The sequence below is a fragment of the Diceros bicornis genome, chromosome 35 (genome assembly GCF_020826845.1).
Source record: "Diceros bicornis minor isolate mBicDic1 chromosome 35, mDicBic1.mat.cur, whole genome shotgun sequence".
In the NCBI taxonomy this organism is placed as follows: Eukaryota; Metazoa; Chordata; class Mammalia; order Perissodactyla; family Rhinocerotidae; genus Diceros; species Diceros bicornis.
The window spans coordinates 34,619,195-34,635,361 of record NC_080774.1 but is presented as its reverse complement, the minus strand read 5'-3'; the positions used below and the strand labels follow the sequence as shown (position 1 = coordinate 34,635,361).

Below are 16,167 nucleotides of genomic sequence, written 5' to 3'. Positions count from 1 at the left end.
ATATTACACATCCCAATAGGTTACATTTCCGATGCCTGAATGTGGGATATTATCAAAACAACTGAAAAACCTGGTCATGGAAACTGGACCCTGTCACTTTGTCAAGAATTTGCCTCTGTATGAATTAATGACACATGAATTCTTTAACATTTTTGTAAAGAAAGAATGAGAAAGTGTGTAGTGTCTCTGAATGTGGCAAGATAGAGAAGTCTCGTTAGACCACATCCTCGGGTGCTTCTCTCGTGTTCAATAGGCCCAGGTGATAGTCCGTGTAGTCAGGTGCAGTGCCGCTCCCCCAGGCCCCAGTGTTCCATCCTACTCTGGCCTGTGCCCTCTTCAGGGGGTTCTGATGACACTGGTCCACAAGTGTTGGAAGGAGACATTGTAACATGAGGATATTCATCATCTTAAAACAAAGATTAATGGAGAGGAAAGTCTCAGGGTGTGTGTGCTCTGATGCACTGCTGTTGGGGTGTGGCCGCAGTGACAACTGTGCTCCCAGCAGTCCCCACAATGGCTGTCTCAGACGTTTGATCTCCTGGCACAACCACAGCAGCTGTTGACAGAGCTGGGCTTTCGTCGTGGTTCAATGTCTTCCATCAGATTTTGTCACTCTGACCCTCCTCTGCTTGCCCCATTCCCACTCTTATCTGCTGCATTGATTGCTTTGTAGTTGTTCCCTAGGAGCCACTGTGTGTAACTCTGTTTCACAGTGTCTTTAGGGATCCACCCTCACTACACGAGTCACTGTACAACAGCCCCTTATCCTGGTGTAGCCCGTGTTCATCGTCTCCAGTGGAGCTGTGAAGAGCCCTGCTTAGTCGGAGCTCCTCTCATTCTCATGCTGCTGGGGCTGCTTACGAAGCTGGGCATCTCGTCTTTGGTCATTAACATTATTCTTTTCATCGATTTTCTGAAGTCGGAGATGACTTTGTTAATAATGTGACACTGACTGTCACAGACACTTTTATGTATCTTCCCCAACAGCTCTGTGAAGTAGGCTTGTGATCCCCATTTTACAGGGGGGGACACTGAGGCTCAGAGAGGTTGAGTAGCTTCCTTCACTTCACACAATTTCTTGGTACATTTTGAGTCTCCACCTGGAACTCGGCCTCTCAGGTGTGTGCACTTAGCTGGTGTTCCACTTTGCGCCTCTCTGCCAGCCTCTCCAAAGGCACACGCCCCATCCTGAGTCCATTGTCTGCTTGATGGCAGTCACCCTGCACAAATCGGCCCCATGCGGGGAGTGGACTAGTCGGGCATGGTCCTCCAGCTTACCCTGGGCAGGTTCTAGGTTTATTGTGAGAGCTGGAGCAGTGGAAGATACTGACCATCACTCACCTGAAAGGTTTGTTATGGAGAAATACTCCACTGACTTTTTGCAGGTGTCATGTCTTCTTTGTCTTCATTGCTCCTCTGGGCTTTCTCCTACAGTCCGTGCTGTGCAGTAACATACAGTACAGAGACTGGTGAACATAATAGTATTGCCCTGCACCAAACGGTCACATTACTCATTTTTCTAATTATGAAAGAAATACATACTGTAAAAAAAAGTCAAATTACCCAGATGTATGTAGAGTAAAGTGAAACCTACCCCATCCATCCCTTTCCCTGCTAACTCACTCCCCTACTCAGAAGGAACTATTGTTAAGAGGTTGCAGCTTATTCTTCTGGACATTTCCTATGAATTTATAAATACACATAAAGTTTTTTTTTAACATAAATGACATAACTACATCATTTTGCAATTTGCTGTTTCCCAAATCGTATATCATAGACGTCTCTCCTTATCAGTGCTCGCCACTCTAACTTAGCGTTTTAGAAGTTTTAGAGGTACTCCAAAGAACAGGAATACCATGATCTGTTTATTTCTTCTTTGATAGAGATGGGATTTACGTCCAGTTTCACTAATGAAATGATGCAGTAAGATCCTTGTATGGAGTTTATTACACTGCTATTCAACTTCTCAATTTGCCTTGTTTCCACTTGGTCAGAGACTATGATATATTTTTAACAATTTTATGGGAATTATTATTGTTATTATTATTATTTTTGTGTGTGTGTGAGGAAGATCAGCCCTGAGGTAACATCCATGCCAATCCTCCTCTTTTTGCCTAGGCAGACAGGCTCTGAGTTAACATCTGTTGCCAATCCTGCTCCTTTTTTCCCCCCAAGCCCCAGTAAATAGTTGTACGTCATAATTGCACATCCTTCTAGTTGCTGTATGTGGGATGTGGCCTCACCATGGCCGGAGAAGCGGGGTGTTAGTGCCAGATATGAACCCGGGCCACCAGTAGTGGAGCACTTAACCACTAAGCCACGGAGAATTATTTTATAGGGAATTTAATTTTATCACTGAATATAGACATTTATGGGGAAACTGGACTTTAAGGACATCCATCTCAGTATTCTGGAGAAAAATCATGAAACTTCGAAGGTATGAGGCTTGCTCCATCACAATCTAACAAGTCATGTTAACAATTTAAAGTTGAATGTTTGAATAGCCTCTACTCTCTTTGTTCAGAAGAAGAATGACTTTTGCTTGTCTAGAAAACTTCTTACTCCAGGGGCTCTCAGTTGTGCTTCAGAGAGGGTAAGATTTTGGTGTTGTATCTGTTTCTCTTCAGCTGTAGGCTGCATCTTCTAAAGATCATAGACTTGAACATGGTCCAATAAATGTATATGATTTGGGTCAAAAATTCAAAGTAATGAACCCAAGATAGGAATCCATAACTTTGGTTCTTAATAAAGAATTTCCTTTGATATTCTCAAGTCTCTGTGATTACTAGTAAAAACTCACCTATGGGTGAAGAGATGTGGTTCTCCTGGCAATGTCTGGCTTGAACATCCATAGTTAAGGCTGCCACATCCGTAGATAGATTAGACTTGACCTCTTGACGACCTCTTCCCTTGGTCTTTGACCTTGGAAAAATAAGAATTTAAAAAAGCTGCTGTGGGCCGGCCCTGTGGCCTAGCGGTTAAGTGCGCGCGCTCCGCTGCTGGCGGCCCGGGTTCGCATCCCGGGCGCGCACCGACGCACCGCTTCTCCGGCCATGCTGAGGCTGCGTGCCACATACAGCAACTGGAAGGATGTGCAGCTATGACATACAACTACCTACTGGGGCTTTAAGGAGAAAAAAATAAATAAATAAAATCTAAAAAAAAAATAAAATAAAATAAAAAAGCTGCTGTTATTAACACTCAATGCTAGAAATGCCCATTAAAGAGTGAGTTTGATTTGGTAAACCAAAGGGAGTATAAGCAGAACAAAGTCTGTAATATCTGTAAAATTTCAAAAGATTCTAATTTTTTTAAATATAACTCTATTTTTGCCACAGTGCAAACTGTGTATATATGAATGAAATATCCCTCTGTCCATTTCTTAAGTTGTTCCATTGACTTGATGGATTTATCCTCTAATCCGGATTCTAAGTGTGAAAGAACATCTTGGTCCTTCAAAGAAAAGAAGCCATTGAAATTTCATTTTCTTTTAGCTCGCCATCCTACAGGTTTGAGGAATAAATTATCATTTAATGGTACAATGATTCCGAAATCTAATTGTTAATTAGAGGGGTGTAAGGGATGATTGAATGGTGGTTCATCCCCATGGTCAAGGGTATTGTACACGTGGACGTGTAAACACGATTCAGGAAGCTGCTTCAGCCCTGTGACATCCCTGAGAACCACAGTGCTGGAGGATCTAGGCACACAGCCATCTGCCTCGATCTCCTGGGTTACATGTAGATCCAGGGGTCTTGAGAGTGGTGTCAGAGCAGCTAGCTTTTATCTATTTCTCCCTTTCCTTCTCTCCAGCTTATCTCAAACAGTCCTATCATATTTTAAAGGCCAATTGTAGTTATTTACATGAGCTGCTTGTTCATTATTGCAGAGTAATAATCAGGCATACCATTAAATATCATTTAATCTACCTAATTAAATTTGTTGTACCTTTTGATTGATTAGAACACTAAAGTTAGTTCAGAGTTTGATATTCACCAAATGTGTTAATCTTCTTACAACTGCCATGTGCCCCAGTCCTCTGAGAAGTGTATCTTTGGCCCATCACAAGATTTTAATGATTCAAATCATCATAAATTAAGATAATGTATTGTCTTTTGGATGATCGGGAGGCATATGGGTCCATTTTGGAAATATGCCCATCTGTCTTTGCTCCCCATGGGAAGTTTCTGGTCACTAGGTCTCCAGGTGGCTTGCACAAGCCATAGGTCTGTAATAGCTTGGTGCCTCTCCTTCTAATTGAGGTAGAAATAAAAGAGGTCAGAGACACTTATTAAAGTTTTGGTTGCATGAAGTCTTCTATGAGGACCATCCATGCATATTGTTCTGGATAGCTCTCTGTTCCTAAGACTACTAGTTACTTTAAGGGCTTGTCAGGAACTGTGAATGGTCTGATATTTTACCTTACCTGCAAACGAATAAGTTAGCTACCATGGTCTTACAGATGCTGGCAAAAGACACGAGACCCATGGGTCAGAGACACAAGACTTAATGACACAGCAATGGCAGTGGCCAGAGTATCAACATTTGCACTGGTTCACTAAATCCCACTTCCTACAGGATGATACACAGTGGGCCAGGAAACATGCAGAGGGTTGCAAGAACTCAGAGCTTAAGGAACTCAAATCTTCAATAACAGGCAGGAAGTCTGCTGACCTTTGGCCTGGGGAGGGGTGTTATTTTTATTATACTGGGGAGTAAGCAAGCCTGCCCTTTGCTCCAGAGGAGGCCACTATTTCTATCTTCCAAGGTTGTCAGCTCTACACACATTCTTGAAAAGATAACCTGGTTTTACTGGCTTTCAAAGATAAGCTTGAATGAGACTTCATCATCATTCTGTTCTTCTGTTACCTTTATTGAGATTGTGCAAATATGCTCTTTTCTCTGTAAAGTTCACTAACTTTATTCATACATAAGGGATGCTTTTGGTTTTATTTATTAAGTTAAAATTTTCTTATTAGATCAAATGAGGAAACTATTATGGGTTGGATCTGAAGGTATGCTTTTCCAGGAAAAATGTGAAAGATCGGTTCTCACAGAACTTTGCCACAAGGAGTTGATATCAACTTAAATGATTTTAATTTGAATACTGTTTTGTACAACTTTCTTCCATCTTACTTCATCCTCTCTGCTTCCTGTAACTCCCCTATGGGAATGGGGCAGTTTCAGGGATTCACTGAACTCATTTACAATATTAAAATGTTTTTTTCTGTTGTGTGTGTGTGTGTGTTTTTTTTTATTGAGGTAAAGTTAACATACAACATTAAATTAGTTTCAGCGGTATAACATAATGATTCAATGTTTGTATAAATGTTGAAATGATCACCACAATAAGTCCAGTTAACATCTATCCCCATACATAGTTACAAATTTTTTTCTCTTGTGATGAGGACACGGCCTATTTCAAGGTGCAGAAGAATCAACGATGGTGTCATACTTTTCCATATACAGCTTGATGAATTTGGACATAAGTATACACCCTTGAGACTGTCACCATCATCAAGGTCACAAACATATCCATCACCTCCCAAAGTTTTCTCTCACCTCCTTTATTACTATTATTGTGTGGTAAGAACTCTTAATATCTACACTATTAGCAAATGTGATGTATGCAACACAGTCTTGTTAGCTGTAAGCACTATGCCATATCCTAGATCTCCAGAACTTATTTATCTTGATTACTGAAACTCTGTATCCTTTGACCATCAGCTCCCCATTTCTCCATCCCCTCAACCCCTGGCAACCACCATTCTAACCTCTGCTTGTATGAGTGTGACTATTTAAGATTCCACATATAAGTGAGTATTTGCCTTTCTCTGTCTGCCTTATTTCGCTTAGCATAATGTCTTCTAGGTCCATCAATGTTGTCAAAAGTGGTAGGATCTCCTTCTTTTTTCAAGGTTGACTAATATTCCATTTCTTTATCCATTCATCCATCAGTGACACTTAGATTACTTCCATATCTTAGCTATTGTGAATTAGCTACAATGAACATTAGAGTGCAGGTATTTCTTTGAGACCTTGAGTTCAATCCTGTGGGCATATACCAGAAGTGGGATTGCTGGATCATATGTTAGTTTTCATTTTTGGAGGAACCTCCATACTGTTTTCCATAATGGCTGTACTGGTTTACATTCCCACAAGGGTTCCTTTTCTCCACATCCTCACCAACATTTGCCATCTTTAGTTTTTTTGATAGTGGCCATCTTAACAGGTGTGAAGTGATAGCTCATTGTGGTTTTGATTTGCATTCCCTGATAATTAGTGATGCTGAACACCTTTTCATACACCTGTTGGCCACTTGTATGTCTTCATTAGAAAAAGTCTACTCGGGTCCCTTGCCCGTTTTTTAAATTGATTTGTCTTCTTGTTATTGAGCCAACACAAAAAAAGAGAACAAAATTTCCAGGCATTATGGATGTTTCCCAGTTGATGCAGATGGTTTTATATTTACAGTGGTACCAAAAGATCATGTTTCATGCTTTTTATTCAGCTTGTTATAACACCAGCAGTAGCTGCGGCATGGCAGATAATTGGGATCTTCTGGGTTTGGAGGTTTACAACATAAATGAGTGGTAATGAATTTTTTATTATTCCAAGGAAATTATTGAGATCATAGTCCATGGAATCCAAGATTGATAGGTGTAGGAGGAAATTAAGGTGAGGATCGGTGATCTAGCATTACTTCTGATCATGAGGCACAGGTATCTACTGTATGAGTGTTTGAATAAAAATATTAGAGATCAGGAATTTGTGGTGGGTGAATATGTTTTCTGAATTATTTACTTTTGAACGTAACCATTTGGATTATGTGAACATCTGGGATATGGGAGTAAGTCGCTAACAGGGGGTGGTTGATAATGTCACTATTGATTTAACTTCTATGAACACCAAGTGGTCAATGGATTAAGCAAATGAGTAGTCAGAAAACACAGAAATGGTAGGATTTGGGAACTAGTAAAGGACTGGGGACCGATTGTCCTGAGAGGGAGTGCCAGGACTTATGAGGTTGAGAGTGACAAGGACAAGAAGAGAATAGAAACACACTCAAACAAGGAGGGGGTTTTAACAGGATGGAGGGGGAGAAATGATCTGGAGTAGCCTTGAGTTTTGACCTTGAGCTTTCTGTTCTTGATGCAAATCTGCCTGATGACATCCCAGGACACAGGTCAGATCTATCCCCAGGGGATCGAGGGAGGGTGGAAGTACAAAACAGCCAGGATAATTGTCCTAAAAAGGCAGGCTTCCTTTATCATTTGACCCAATTTCATGATTTATTTTTGTAGGGTAAGAGGAAAAGAAAGATGATAGCCAAGTCTTCACAGAGGAAGCAGCATAACTGTGGGAACCAGTCCAAACCAAAGCCTGGTTTAAACATCTCCATCCCTTTGAGGATGTCTAGTGACATATTCAAGAGGCCAGTTACTAGAATTCCATCCCATCCTGGCAATGAAGGGTCTCTGGGAGGACACCTTGGATGAGCCCCACCAGGTCTGCTGGCCCAAGAGACCACAAGGACTCAAGGCCTGCAGAAGTGCAGGACAACTAGTAAATCCTTTCAGTCTTGCCAAAGCGTTGGAAACACTTGCACCTAGTCATACAGGTGAATCCCTGCCAGGTGTGCTCGCAGGTGGTCTACACTCTAGGTTCCATGCCCACTCCTGCCGGTCTTCAGATTTGGCAGAGATGATTCCAGGAGCTGATCTGGGCATTCCACAGTTCCACTGCCAACAATTTCTGGCGACTGAGGAAGGTATCAGGAAGGAGGAAAGGGCAGTGAAGAGAACAGGAGAGAGACTGGTGATAGCACTGATGGCGGACAGACTTGCTAGCGAGGGAGAGAAAGTGAGGGGCCAAGAAGGCCGTCTTGACAGCAGACAAAATGGAGCAGGCACCTCAGTGAGGTCTCTTGGCAGCGTCCCTAATGTTTCCTTGCTTTGAGCTCCTGAAACTTTGAAATATACCAATATGTTTCTTTTATTAAACTCTGCTGCGTGACAGAAAATATACACAGTGATTTCTTTCTGAGGTGAGAGGTTGAGTTTCAAGTGAGGAGAGAAAGATCTTCCTTTTTCATGCTGTTCTCTCATTTTCCTTTACTATGTATGTTATTTATTTGTACTTTCAAGTCAGCAGCGAGTTATCAACGTCACGGGATGATTCAGTTTTGCCCCATACAGTCACAGTAAAACCTACTTAAAGTGGATTATTCTTTTTGTGTAATATTCCAATAGATTCCAAAATATTATTTCAAAAGCACTTCGATGTCTATGTTCTCAAATTAGATATTTACTTTTGGTCTCCATTTTTGTGTTCCTTCTTGCATGCTACTTCAGAGTTGCATCTAAGGAAATACCAGATGTCCCTCAGTTTTTTAGATCCATATGTGTTGGAAATTTGATTCATGAAGATGGACATGGCAGCTGGGGGATCATGCTATTATCAAAAGAGACCATTTCGACATCAGTAATCTGACAAGAACTCACTGCTTGTTGAGATTTAATTGACTAGTTGAGGGATCAAGCTTTCGCTATTGGCACTTCTCTTTCTCTTTGGAGGCGAAGTATTGCCTTCCCAGTCTTTCCATTACCAAACCACTTTCCTGGGTGGCTGTGCCATGTCAGGAAGGGCCTGGGATGCCGGGAACCAGGAGTCATCCTCAGTTTCTAGCTGTCCTAAGAAGGCTTCCCTGGCAGAGTCCAGCCTGTGTGTCTGGGTGACACTTGCAGCCATCAGACAGGAGGCGATAACTCACAAGTGCCAAGTGATTCATCTGGCCCTTGTCTTACATGGTGTTTCCAAGGGATGAGGTTCAAAATGCCACTTGGTAACCCTTTGAAAGCCCTTGTCGTGGGGTGGGTTCTCAGTGTGAGCTCAGAGCAGTATCTATTCACCACCAGATGGGAAGCATTTCAGTATTTTAATTGGTAAAGCTGTGTTCATACATGACCATGGATCATCAGTTCTGTGGCATTTCCTGCTGGACCACCCCACACCCTTGTCATGCCTCATCTTTCAAAGCTCCAAACAGGTTCACACCCCATCGGGTGGTTGTAATGTAACCACAGCACAAGACTGGGGAAAAAAACACAACCACCCAGGAGTGACACACTTTAATGGCTCGGGCCCAATTGCCCCATTTGGACAAGTTGGCAACATCAACACTGAGTGTGTAAACTGGAGGACTGTCCAAGACCGTGGACCTCAGAATGACACGGCCTCAAATATCACCTTGGACAGCAAGGGACAGTGTGGGGTCACTCACTGGTCAGGATTATGGTCCCTTATCCTGGTAAAGTAGAGCTCACCCGGGATCCATCAGGCCAAGCCAGGGAGGAGCCTTCTAGGGAATTTCTGCCCTAAAGTGAATGGCATACGGAAGGCAGGTGTGCTGGAAATCCTGGTTCACAGAGAGCAGTCGTGTTTATGGAATGAGGCCCAGTGGTAGACTTAAAGCTGCGTCACAGATCTTTCCCATTGGATACAAAACAAGCAGGAAACAGAATTCAGAGTCCTGGACAAGGATCCCAGCAGGATTCAATTCTAGGTCAGTAGTGAACACGGAGGCACTAGAGGGGTCTCAGGAGGGAAAGTCCTGTCTGCCTTTAGTCCATTTGCAAATCACCTTTTCGGGCCTTGTCCTCTCCAAGTGCATGTTTTGATCTTTTTACATTGTTTTCCCAGCTTAGAGCTGATGCAATTCCAGAGATTGAACTAGAAAACTACAAGTTCCTAAAATTTGGTCAAAAGAAACCTCAACAAGAGAAGCAGAAAACATTCCCTCTTCCTCCAGAATGTAGAAAGGCACCCCCTGCCTATGGCACGACCTGGTCCTGGGTAGTGCTGTTTTCAAGACACCCACATTTCAGTGGTTGTTGCTTTGCCTTTGAAAGTACCATCAACCTTTAAATCCCAAGAGAACGGGCGGGGGGCCGTGTCTGCCCCTGGAGCAGCTGAATGATACTGAAATGAACTTGTCCTGGGAGTTAGGGGGAATTGGGAGTGATGTCACTAGCCAAAAAAGGGGCTGGCCCTTCTCCCTTCTCCCACATAAAATAAGCTGATGACCCAGAAGAGTTCTTGATTCAAGGAGAAATGTGAGATTCTGTGTCTCACTCACATGCCTACAGAAAGCGACAGAACCACACCACAACTCCCAAGCTATAAAGGGAACAGGACTTTAATATAATATTCAAATATGTCATTTATTATTTACAACAAATAACCACTGGCCCTCCCCAATGGGTGAGTAGGTGCTGAGGTAGAGATGTCAGGGAGCTGGGATGGGGTCGTCCCTTCTCTCTTGGGCTTCAGGGGACCCCAGGAATCAGCTTACAATGCTCCCCTTCCCATCAAGTGGGAGGAGCTGGCCTGGTGCATCGCAAGCATCCCAACTGTGTCCCTGCTGCTGAGGATGGGGCTGTGATCAGCCACTGGTACGGGGTTCGGCGTTGGGGCCTGGGGGCTGAGTAGAAGAGTCGGGTTATCTTCTGCGGCCTCCCTCTGAATCATGGCCCCCCACCCTGTCCCCACTGCACTGGGTGCTTCAGACCCTGTGCTCAGTGCTGTCAGCCACCAGTACCCCATTCGTCCCTGCCACGTGAGCGATCATTTAGTATCACCTATTTCACAGAGGGGGAAACGGAGTCTCAGGAAGCTGAAGAGAGTCACCCCAGTCGCAGGACTGGTCAATAGTGGAGCTGGGATCCCAGTGCCAGCTATCCAACTCCCCAAGGCCACGCTTAGCCCGAAGCCTTACTGAACCCCCAGGAGTCAGTCACCCCGGCCCAGACACTCACTCACCCCAGACCTTGATGATGGCCGGTTCTTCTTGGCCTTGCGTATTTTGCAGGCCAACTAGGTCTAGGGTTCTGGCTGGCAGGACAGGTTGTAGCTACAGGACAGAGAGGCATCTGTGAGCCTACCAGGAACCACACCTCAGGTGTCGCCCCACTGCCTGCCCAGCAGCTGGAGTCTGGGTGTCCCAGATGTCGCCATGTAATAAGGCCGGGGGATGAGTGGGGGACCATGGAGACAGGCTCTCTGGACTGGCCAACAGGGAGAGTCCACCCCTGCCCTCACCCAACTCCTGCCCAGCCTCACTTCTCATTCTCGTTGAGCAACTCCATGTCTTGGAACCAGGCCGCAAATCGCTCCCTCGGGTTCTAGGTTGTAATTCTTGGCAGCCTCCTGGAGCAGCAGGATCTTCCTCATGACTCGGTATTCCTGGGACCAGAGGGAAGGAGAGGATGCACACAGGGCCTGGGTGGGGGATGCTGCAGGGGCCTTGTTGGAGGTGAGGAGTGGGGCAGGGGACCAGTCCTGGAAACCATCCTTCCCTCCAGTTCCATCCAGGATCTACCAGTTCTCAGAATGGGAATAATCAGCCCCTCCTCCAGGAAGATATCCTTGATGCCATCCTCCCCTCAACCCACCCGCCAATTGGATGGGTCTCCCACTGCTCTGTTATCAAACTCTTCCACACAATGTAAGATACAGGAGGTGAAGCCAGGCACTGTTCTGCCCAGAAGGTCTCTGATTTCCACCTCCTTCTCCTCCCCTGCAGGGAGTGCCACAGCTGCTCCTCAGTCCTCTTCTCAAGGCTGATCTCATTCCCCTGGAAGGTAGACAGCCAGAGTCCATCAGACAAAGCCCCCTAGCCTGACTACCCCCTATGCCCACCCCTTCTCGTGTTGCACTATTGCCAGGTCCCCAGAGGGGGCCAGGCATGCAGAGAAAACAGGACTTGTACCTAGGCCGGGCTCTGGGCTCCAGATTAGGAGGACATGGGAGTGAGACTGAGGTACCTGGCAGCACAACTCTGATGACAGACTTGGAGGCTGAGGCCTCAGGCAGAGGGGACTGCTCAGCAACTTATGTGCTGCCTGAGTTGGGGGCGCCCGACTTCTCTGTCCCTCCATGGGCAGCATAGGAGTTAGAGGCTGAGTCCAGCTCAGATAAAACCTCACGCAGCTGTGCCATCAGGCAGCTCTGAGCTTCCCCAGCCTGGGGAACTGGAACGGGTGTCTCTGGCAGAGCCTCTTTACACTCATCCCTAAGATGGGCCTGATGCCCCAGCTCCCAGGAGCAGCTGCGAGGCTCTCATGAGAGTAGATGTGCCAAGTGCTGAGAACTCAGAGCTCAGTTTGGGGGCTCCCACATCCCAAGGCTCAGAATCCTGGTCCTTCCTGCCTAGTCCTCAGGTTCACCCACCTCGAGATAGTCACCCATCGCCAGGTGCAGCATCAGCAGGTCACTGAGCAGATTGCCAAGATAGGGGAAGACACCCTGTGACATCGGGGTGCAGGTGGGATGAGCCCTTGCTCTCAAGTAGACCCCATGTAGACCCTCTCCTGAAAAGTCCCCACCCTCAGCCTCCTGGCCCACCACAGGGTTCCCATGAGGAGCAGCCTAGGACCCTCAGCAGCCTCCCGTCAATTCCTACTCCCTTCACACCCCAAGAACACCACAGTCCTCCTCCTCACCTCCCAGGGCCGGCTTCTGGCAAATCACAGGGTGTGCCTTCCCTGGCCCTCCCCAAAACAACCCATCCTGCACCAGCTCTTCCAGGCCCTCCTCTTGGTCACTTCTACTAGGGGATTTGGGCACTGTGGCACCAAGAGAAAGGACCCTCCTCTCTTGATTTGAGGCCTCCAGCTGGGAGCGCAGAGCCCCTCCCCCACAGGCACACTCACCTGCTGCTGCTGCTGCTTCTCCTGCACTCTCTGGGGGTTGCTCTCTGGGGGGGCAAACGTGAAGGGCCCCTCCTGTCAGGGTCGAGGACAGTGTCAGCGAGGCGATACTCCCCTCACCCCATTTCTCTCCAGCACCACTGGCCTCCGACACTGGACATCTGACTTGAGTCAACTGGTACCAATGTCATTCCATCCTCCAAGGTCTTGTGATTCCAGAACAAGCCCAGCTCCAACTTTCATTCTGGGTGTGAGCTTGGGCTCGTGGCCTGGCCTCCTTGAGCCTGTTTCCTCATCTGGAAAGTGTGAGAACTCCAGCTACCACACAGGTTCTCATGAGGACTCAGTGTCACAAGACTGTCATCCTTGTTCTGGCCCTCACCCCTCCAGGTGGAGCAGGCAGAAAGCTCCCACATTTCTTTCCTCCCTCTTATCTCAACACCACCCTGTGAGGCCTGCACCACACAATCACCATCCCTCCATTTCCCTCAATAGGAGACAAAGGCCCAAACATGGGCAGAGAGTTGCTCAGGGGCCCACAGAGGAGAGGCCGCTTGCCCCTCTCAGCCAGAGGCCCTGTTCCAACATCCTCGCCTAACCCCCAGCCCCACCACTGAAAACAGTCCTGTCCCCTGACCTCTCAAAGCTTGGTCCTGGGCCGAGTCATGGATGGAGAGGATGTGGTGTCTTGGGAGTCTGGTAGAGTGGCTCCTGCCTGCCCCAGTCCCGTGGAGTGTCTGGCACCCAGGCTGGGCCAGAGGCCAAGCCAAAGCCTTCTCCTCCCCAAGGAACACCTCAGGACATTCCCCTGCACTGAATCCTTTTTTTTTTTTTTGTGAGGAGATCAGCCTTGTGCTAACATCTGCCAATCCTCCTCTTTTTTTGCTGAGGAAGACTGGCCCTGGGCTAAAATCCATGCCCATCTTCCTCCACTTTATATGGGACGCTGCCACATCATAGGTCGACAAACGGTGCGTCGGTGCGCGCATGGGACCCGAACCGGTGAACCCTCAGCCGCTGCAGCGGAGTGCGCGCAATTAACCACTTGCGCCACTGGGCAGGCCCCTGAACTCTTTCTTTATCCACTCAGGAACTGGACCCCCAAGGTGCCACCTCTGATCAACAGGGAAGGGGATGACAGGACATTTTGATTCCCTGTTTACATGAGACTCCTAACTTCCTTTCAGCAGGATCCACTAAGAATCCATCAGTTGCCTAGACGCTTCTCATAAGCCACCGGGGGCATATGTCATTGCCAACCAGGCACTCAGGTTAGACTCCTGTGGTTCACTCAAGTGACTGCTCTAGGGGTCCAGGGGGGAGTCCCAGAATGCACACACATCTGCCACCTAAGGATGAGCAGCCTGTTTGTCCACCTGGGCCATGGGAATCCTCTGCCATGCGCATCCCTGGGGCAGGCAGGCTGCAGCCCCTTGGAGATGTGGTGAAGATAGAAGGAGCAGCGGGGTCCTGGCTTCCTGAGGATAGTTTTAGGCTGAGGGCTAAACCCACACCAATCACCCAACAGCATGGAAGAAGCTACATCCTGCAGGATGGACATACATGGAAGCCAGAGACCTGTTGATGGCGCCAGCTCGGCAACTCCTCCTGGAACAGCCCAGCCAACACCATTGTGTCTCATGACCAGGGCCTCCTGCCCACAAACGGCACCCCACCTGCTCATGGGCAGAACAGATCCCTCTGCTTGTTAACCTGGATGAAATAAACGGGAATGTTTCAGAGAAAGTTCAAGTGAGAAACTATCAAAACCACAGCCTGCCTATTGCCCCTCCTCCGCACCCCTCCTCTCTTTCCAGACCCCCAGCCTCCACTCTACCTTGATCATCAGGTCTCTGCTCAAGGACTTGTCTTGACTATTGAGTTCCTGAAGATTTTCAGGGCTCTCTCTCAGGGGAGGGGAAAGAACGAGGGATAAATTTAGGAATAATGTGAGGGGTCTAAATGCAAATCCCTTTTCTTTGCAAACCCGAGATTCAAATGGCCTGGAGAAGTGTTCTCACTGGGCTCCTCTGAGCGCTAAGGTCTCATGGTACTGGGAGGGGGCTCTCCTGTTGGTCACTGGGGTCTCCACTCCCCAGATCTACTGAGCAGCTCTGTTTTGACTGCTTTGAGTTTCAAATGGGCATAGAGTTTTGTTGCTATAAACACCTGAAAATGCCCAATTTGGCTCAACTTAGTACCTGACACTTAGGGAAACCGAGTCCTGAAGCAGAACTGGTGCACTAAGGACCCCGGGAGGTTTAGAGACCCCCTGCCGAGGCCCAGGCCCGGTCCCCAGCATTTGCTACCTCCCAGGAGTTCCCAGCTGACTGAGGGGCCAATGGCAGACATACAGGAGATCCCCCATCCACCCTGGTCCTCCTATGGAGAGAGGCCTACCCACCGGGAAACTTCCCCCGTGTGTTCTTCAGGTGGCTTGTGGAGGTTTTCTGCAGAGCAGAGATGACAGTGCAGGGCGAGGAGAAGTTCTTCAGGTTCTCGCACTCCTGGGGAAGGGAAGAGAATGAGCTGTGAGGTGGGGCACTGTAGCCCCACTTGCTCTAGCTTCAGTCCCCTTCTATTTAAATCTCCCCTCCTGGATGAGACAGATGCTCAGGGAGTCCCAGAAGGGCACATTTAGGACCCAAAGAGTAACACTCACAGGGAACAGGATTTTAGCTCAACCCAGGGAAGGAGCCAGGTAGGAAGTGAGCATCCTCTCACTGGGACCTGGAGTCAAAGTCAGCGGGCCCCTAGCAGGAAGGGCCTAGGGACTGTGCAAGGGCTTAGACCACACACTGCAATCCTGGGAGCTGATAAAGGTGGAGAGGCAGTTCCCAAGGCTTCAGAGAGGGACTCCACTGGGCCTCCCACAGCACACCTGGGCCACCTGGATCCAGCACTCCACCACCCTCACCCTGTCCTGGGCTGTCATGCTCGGGTCCCTGAGGCAGGGGGTGATGACGAAGCTGGCCACCCTTCTGACGTGGTCGATGGTGGCCTGGACGGTAGGTGTCTGGTGTTCATTTCGGGCTTGCTCCTCTTGCCCCAGGTGGAGCCCAGGCACGGAGAGGGCACCACCTTCCGGAAGAGGTCCTGGAGAACAGGGGGAGTGTCACCCAGCCCTGCCACACCCCAGGTCTGTGTCCACAGCCCCCAAAGTCCCACACAGGAGTCACAGTTTAGAGCTGGAGCTCAGAAAGCTCAGGATGTGGCCTGAGCCTTGTGACAGTCCCTGGCTTTTCTTCTCTGTCCCCCGAGGACACCCAGCACAGGATGACCCAGGACCCAATACTGGCAGGGAAGGGAGAGGGGCTTTTGACCCAGCCCGTCCTGGCTAACTCCAAGCTCCAGACGGTGGCTCAACTCGGCTCATCCCAAGGGGGCATCTTCCAATACCCTGATCCCCTCTCTGGTCCCACTCCACATTCTGATGCACATCCCCCTGTGGCAGCTA

General features: G+C 47.8%; 1 protein-coding gene across 9 annotated transcripts; it reads right to left on the bottom strand.

Moving 5' to 3' along the window:
* Positions 1-2,830: 2,830 nt before the first annotated feature.
* Positions 2,831-15,350, bottom strand: LOC131398566 (ral guanine nucleotide dissociation stimulator-like). Of its 9 annotated transcripts, none has more exons than XR_009216937.1 (4): positions 14,548-14,876; positions 14,274-14,423; positions 12,714-12,785; positions 2,831-2,922 (listed from the first exon to the last, which is right to left on the bottom strand). XR_009216937.1 is itself a non-coding variant. In XM_058532233.1 (4 exons), exons 2-4 carry the CDS (start codon positions 14,340-14,342, stop codon positions 12,211-12,213), a joined length of 237 nt encoding a protein of 78 aa, XP_058388216.1. In that variant the 5' UTR covers positions 14,343-14,423; positions 14,548-14,876; the 3' UTR covers positions 12,046-12,210. The 9 variants fall into 9 exon arrangements, 1 of the variants encoding a protein (XP_058388216.1); XM_058532233.1 differs by lacking the exon at positions 2,831-2,922 and adding an exon at positions 12,046-12,306; XR_009216936.1 differs by lacking the exon at positions 2,831-2,922 and adding an exon at positions 12,483-12,607.
* Between the last annotated feature and the right edge of the window lie 817 nt (positions 15,351-16,167).

What these genes read in the sequence shown, in the direction of transcription:
- LOC131398566 (XM_058532233.1), bottom strand. Translation starts at nt 14,342, where the DNA reads ATGGTGTTGGCTGGGCTGTTCCAGGAGGAGTTGCCGAGCTGGCGCCAT. An exon ending in AACAGGTCTCTGGCTTCCAT is followed by an intron (nt 12,786 to 14,273) that starts GTATGTCCATCC and finishes CGACCCTGACAG; the next exon opens with GAGGGGCCCTTCACGTTTGC. An exon ending in AGAAGCAGCAGCAGCAGCAG is followed by an intron (nt 12,307 to 12,713) that starts GTGAGTGTGCCT and finishes CCGATGTCACAG; the next exon opens with GGTGTCTTCCCCTATCTTGG.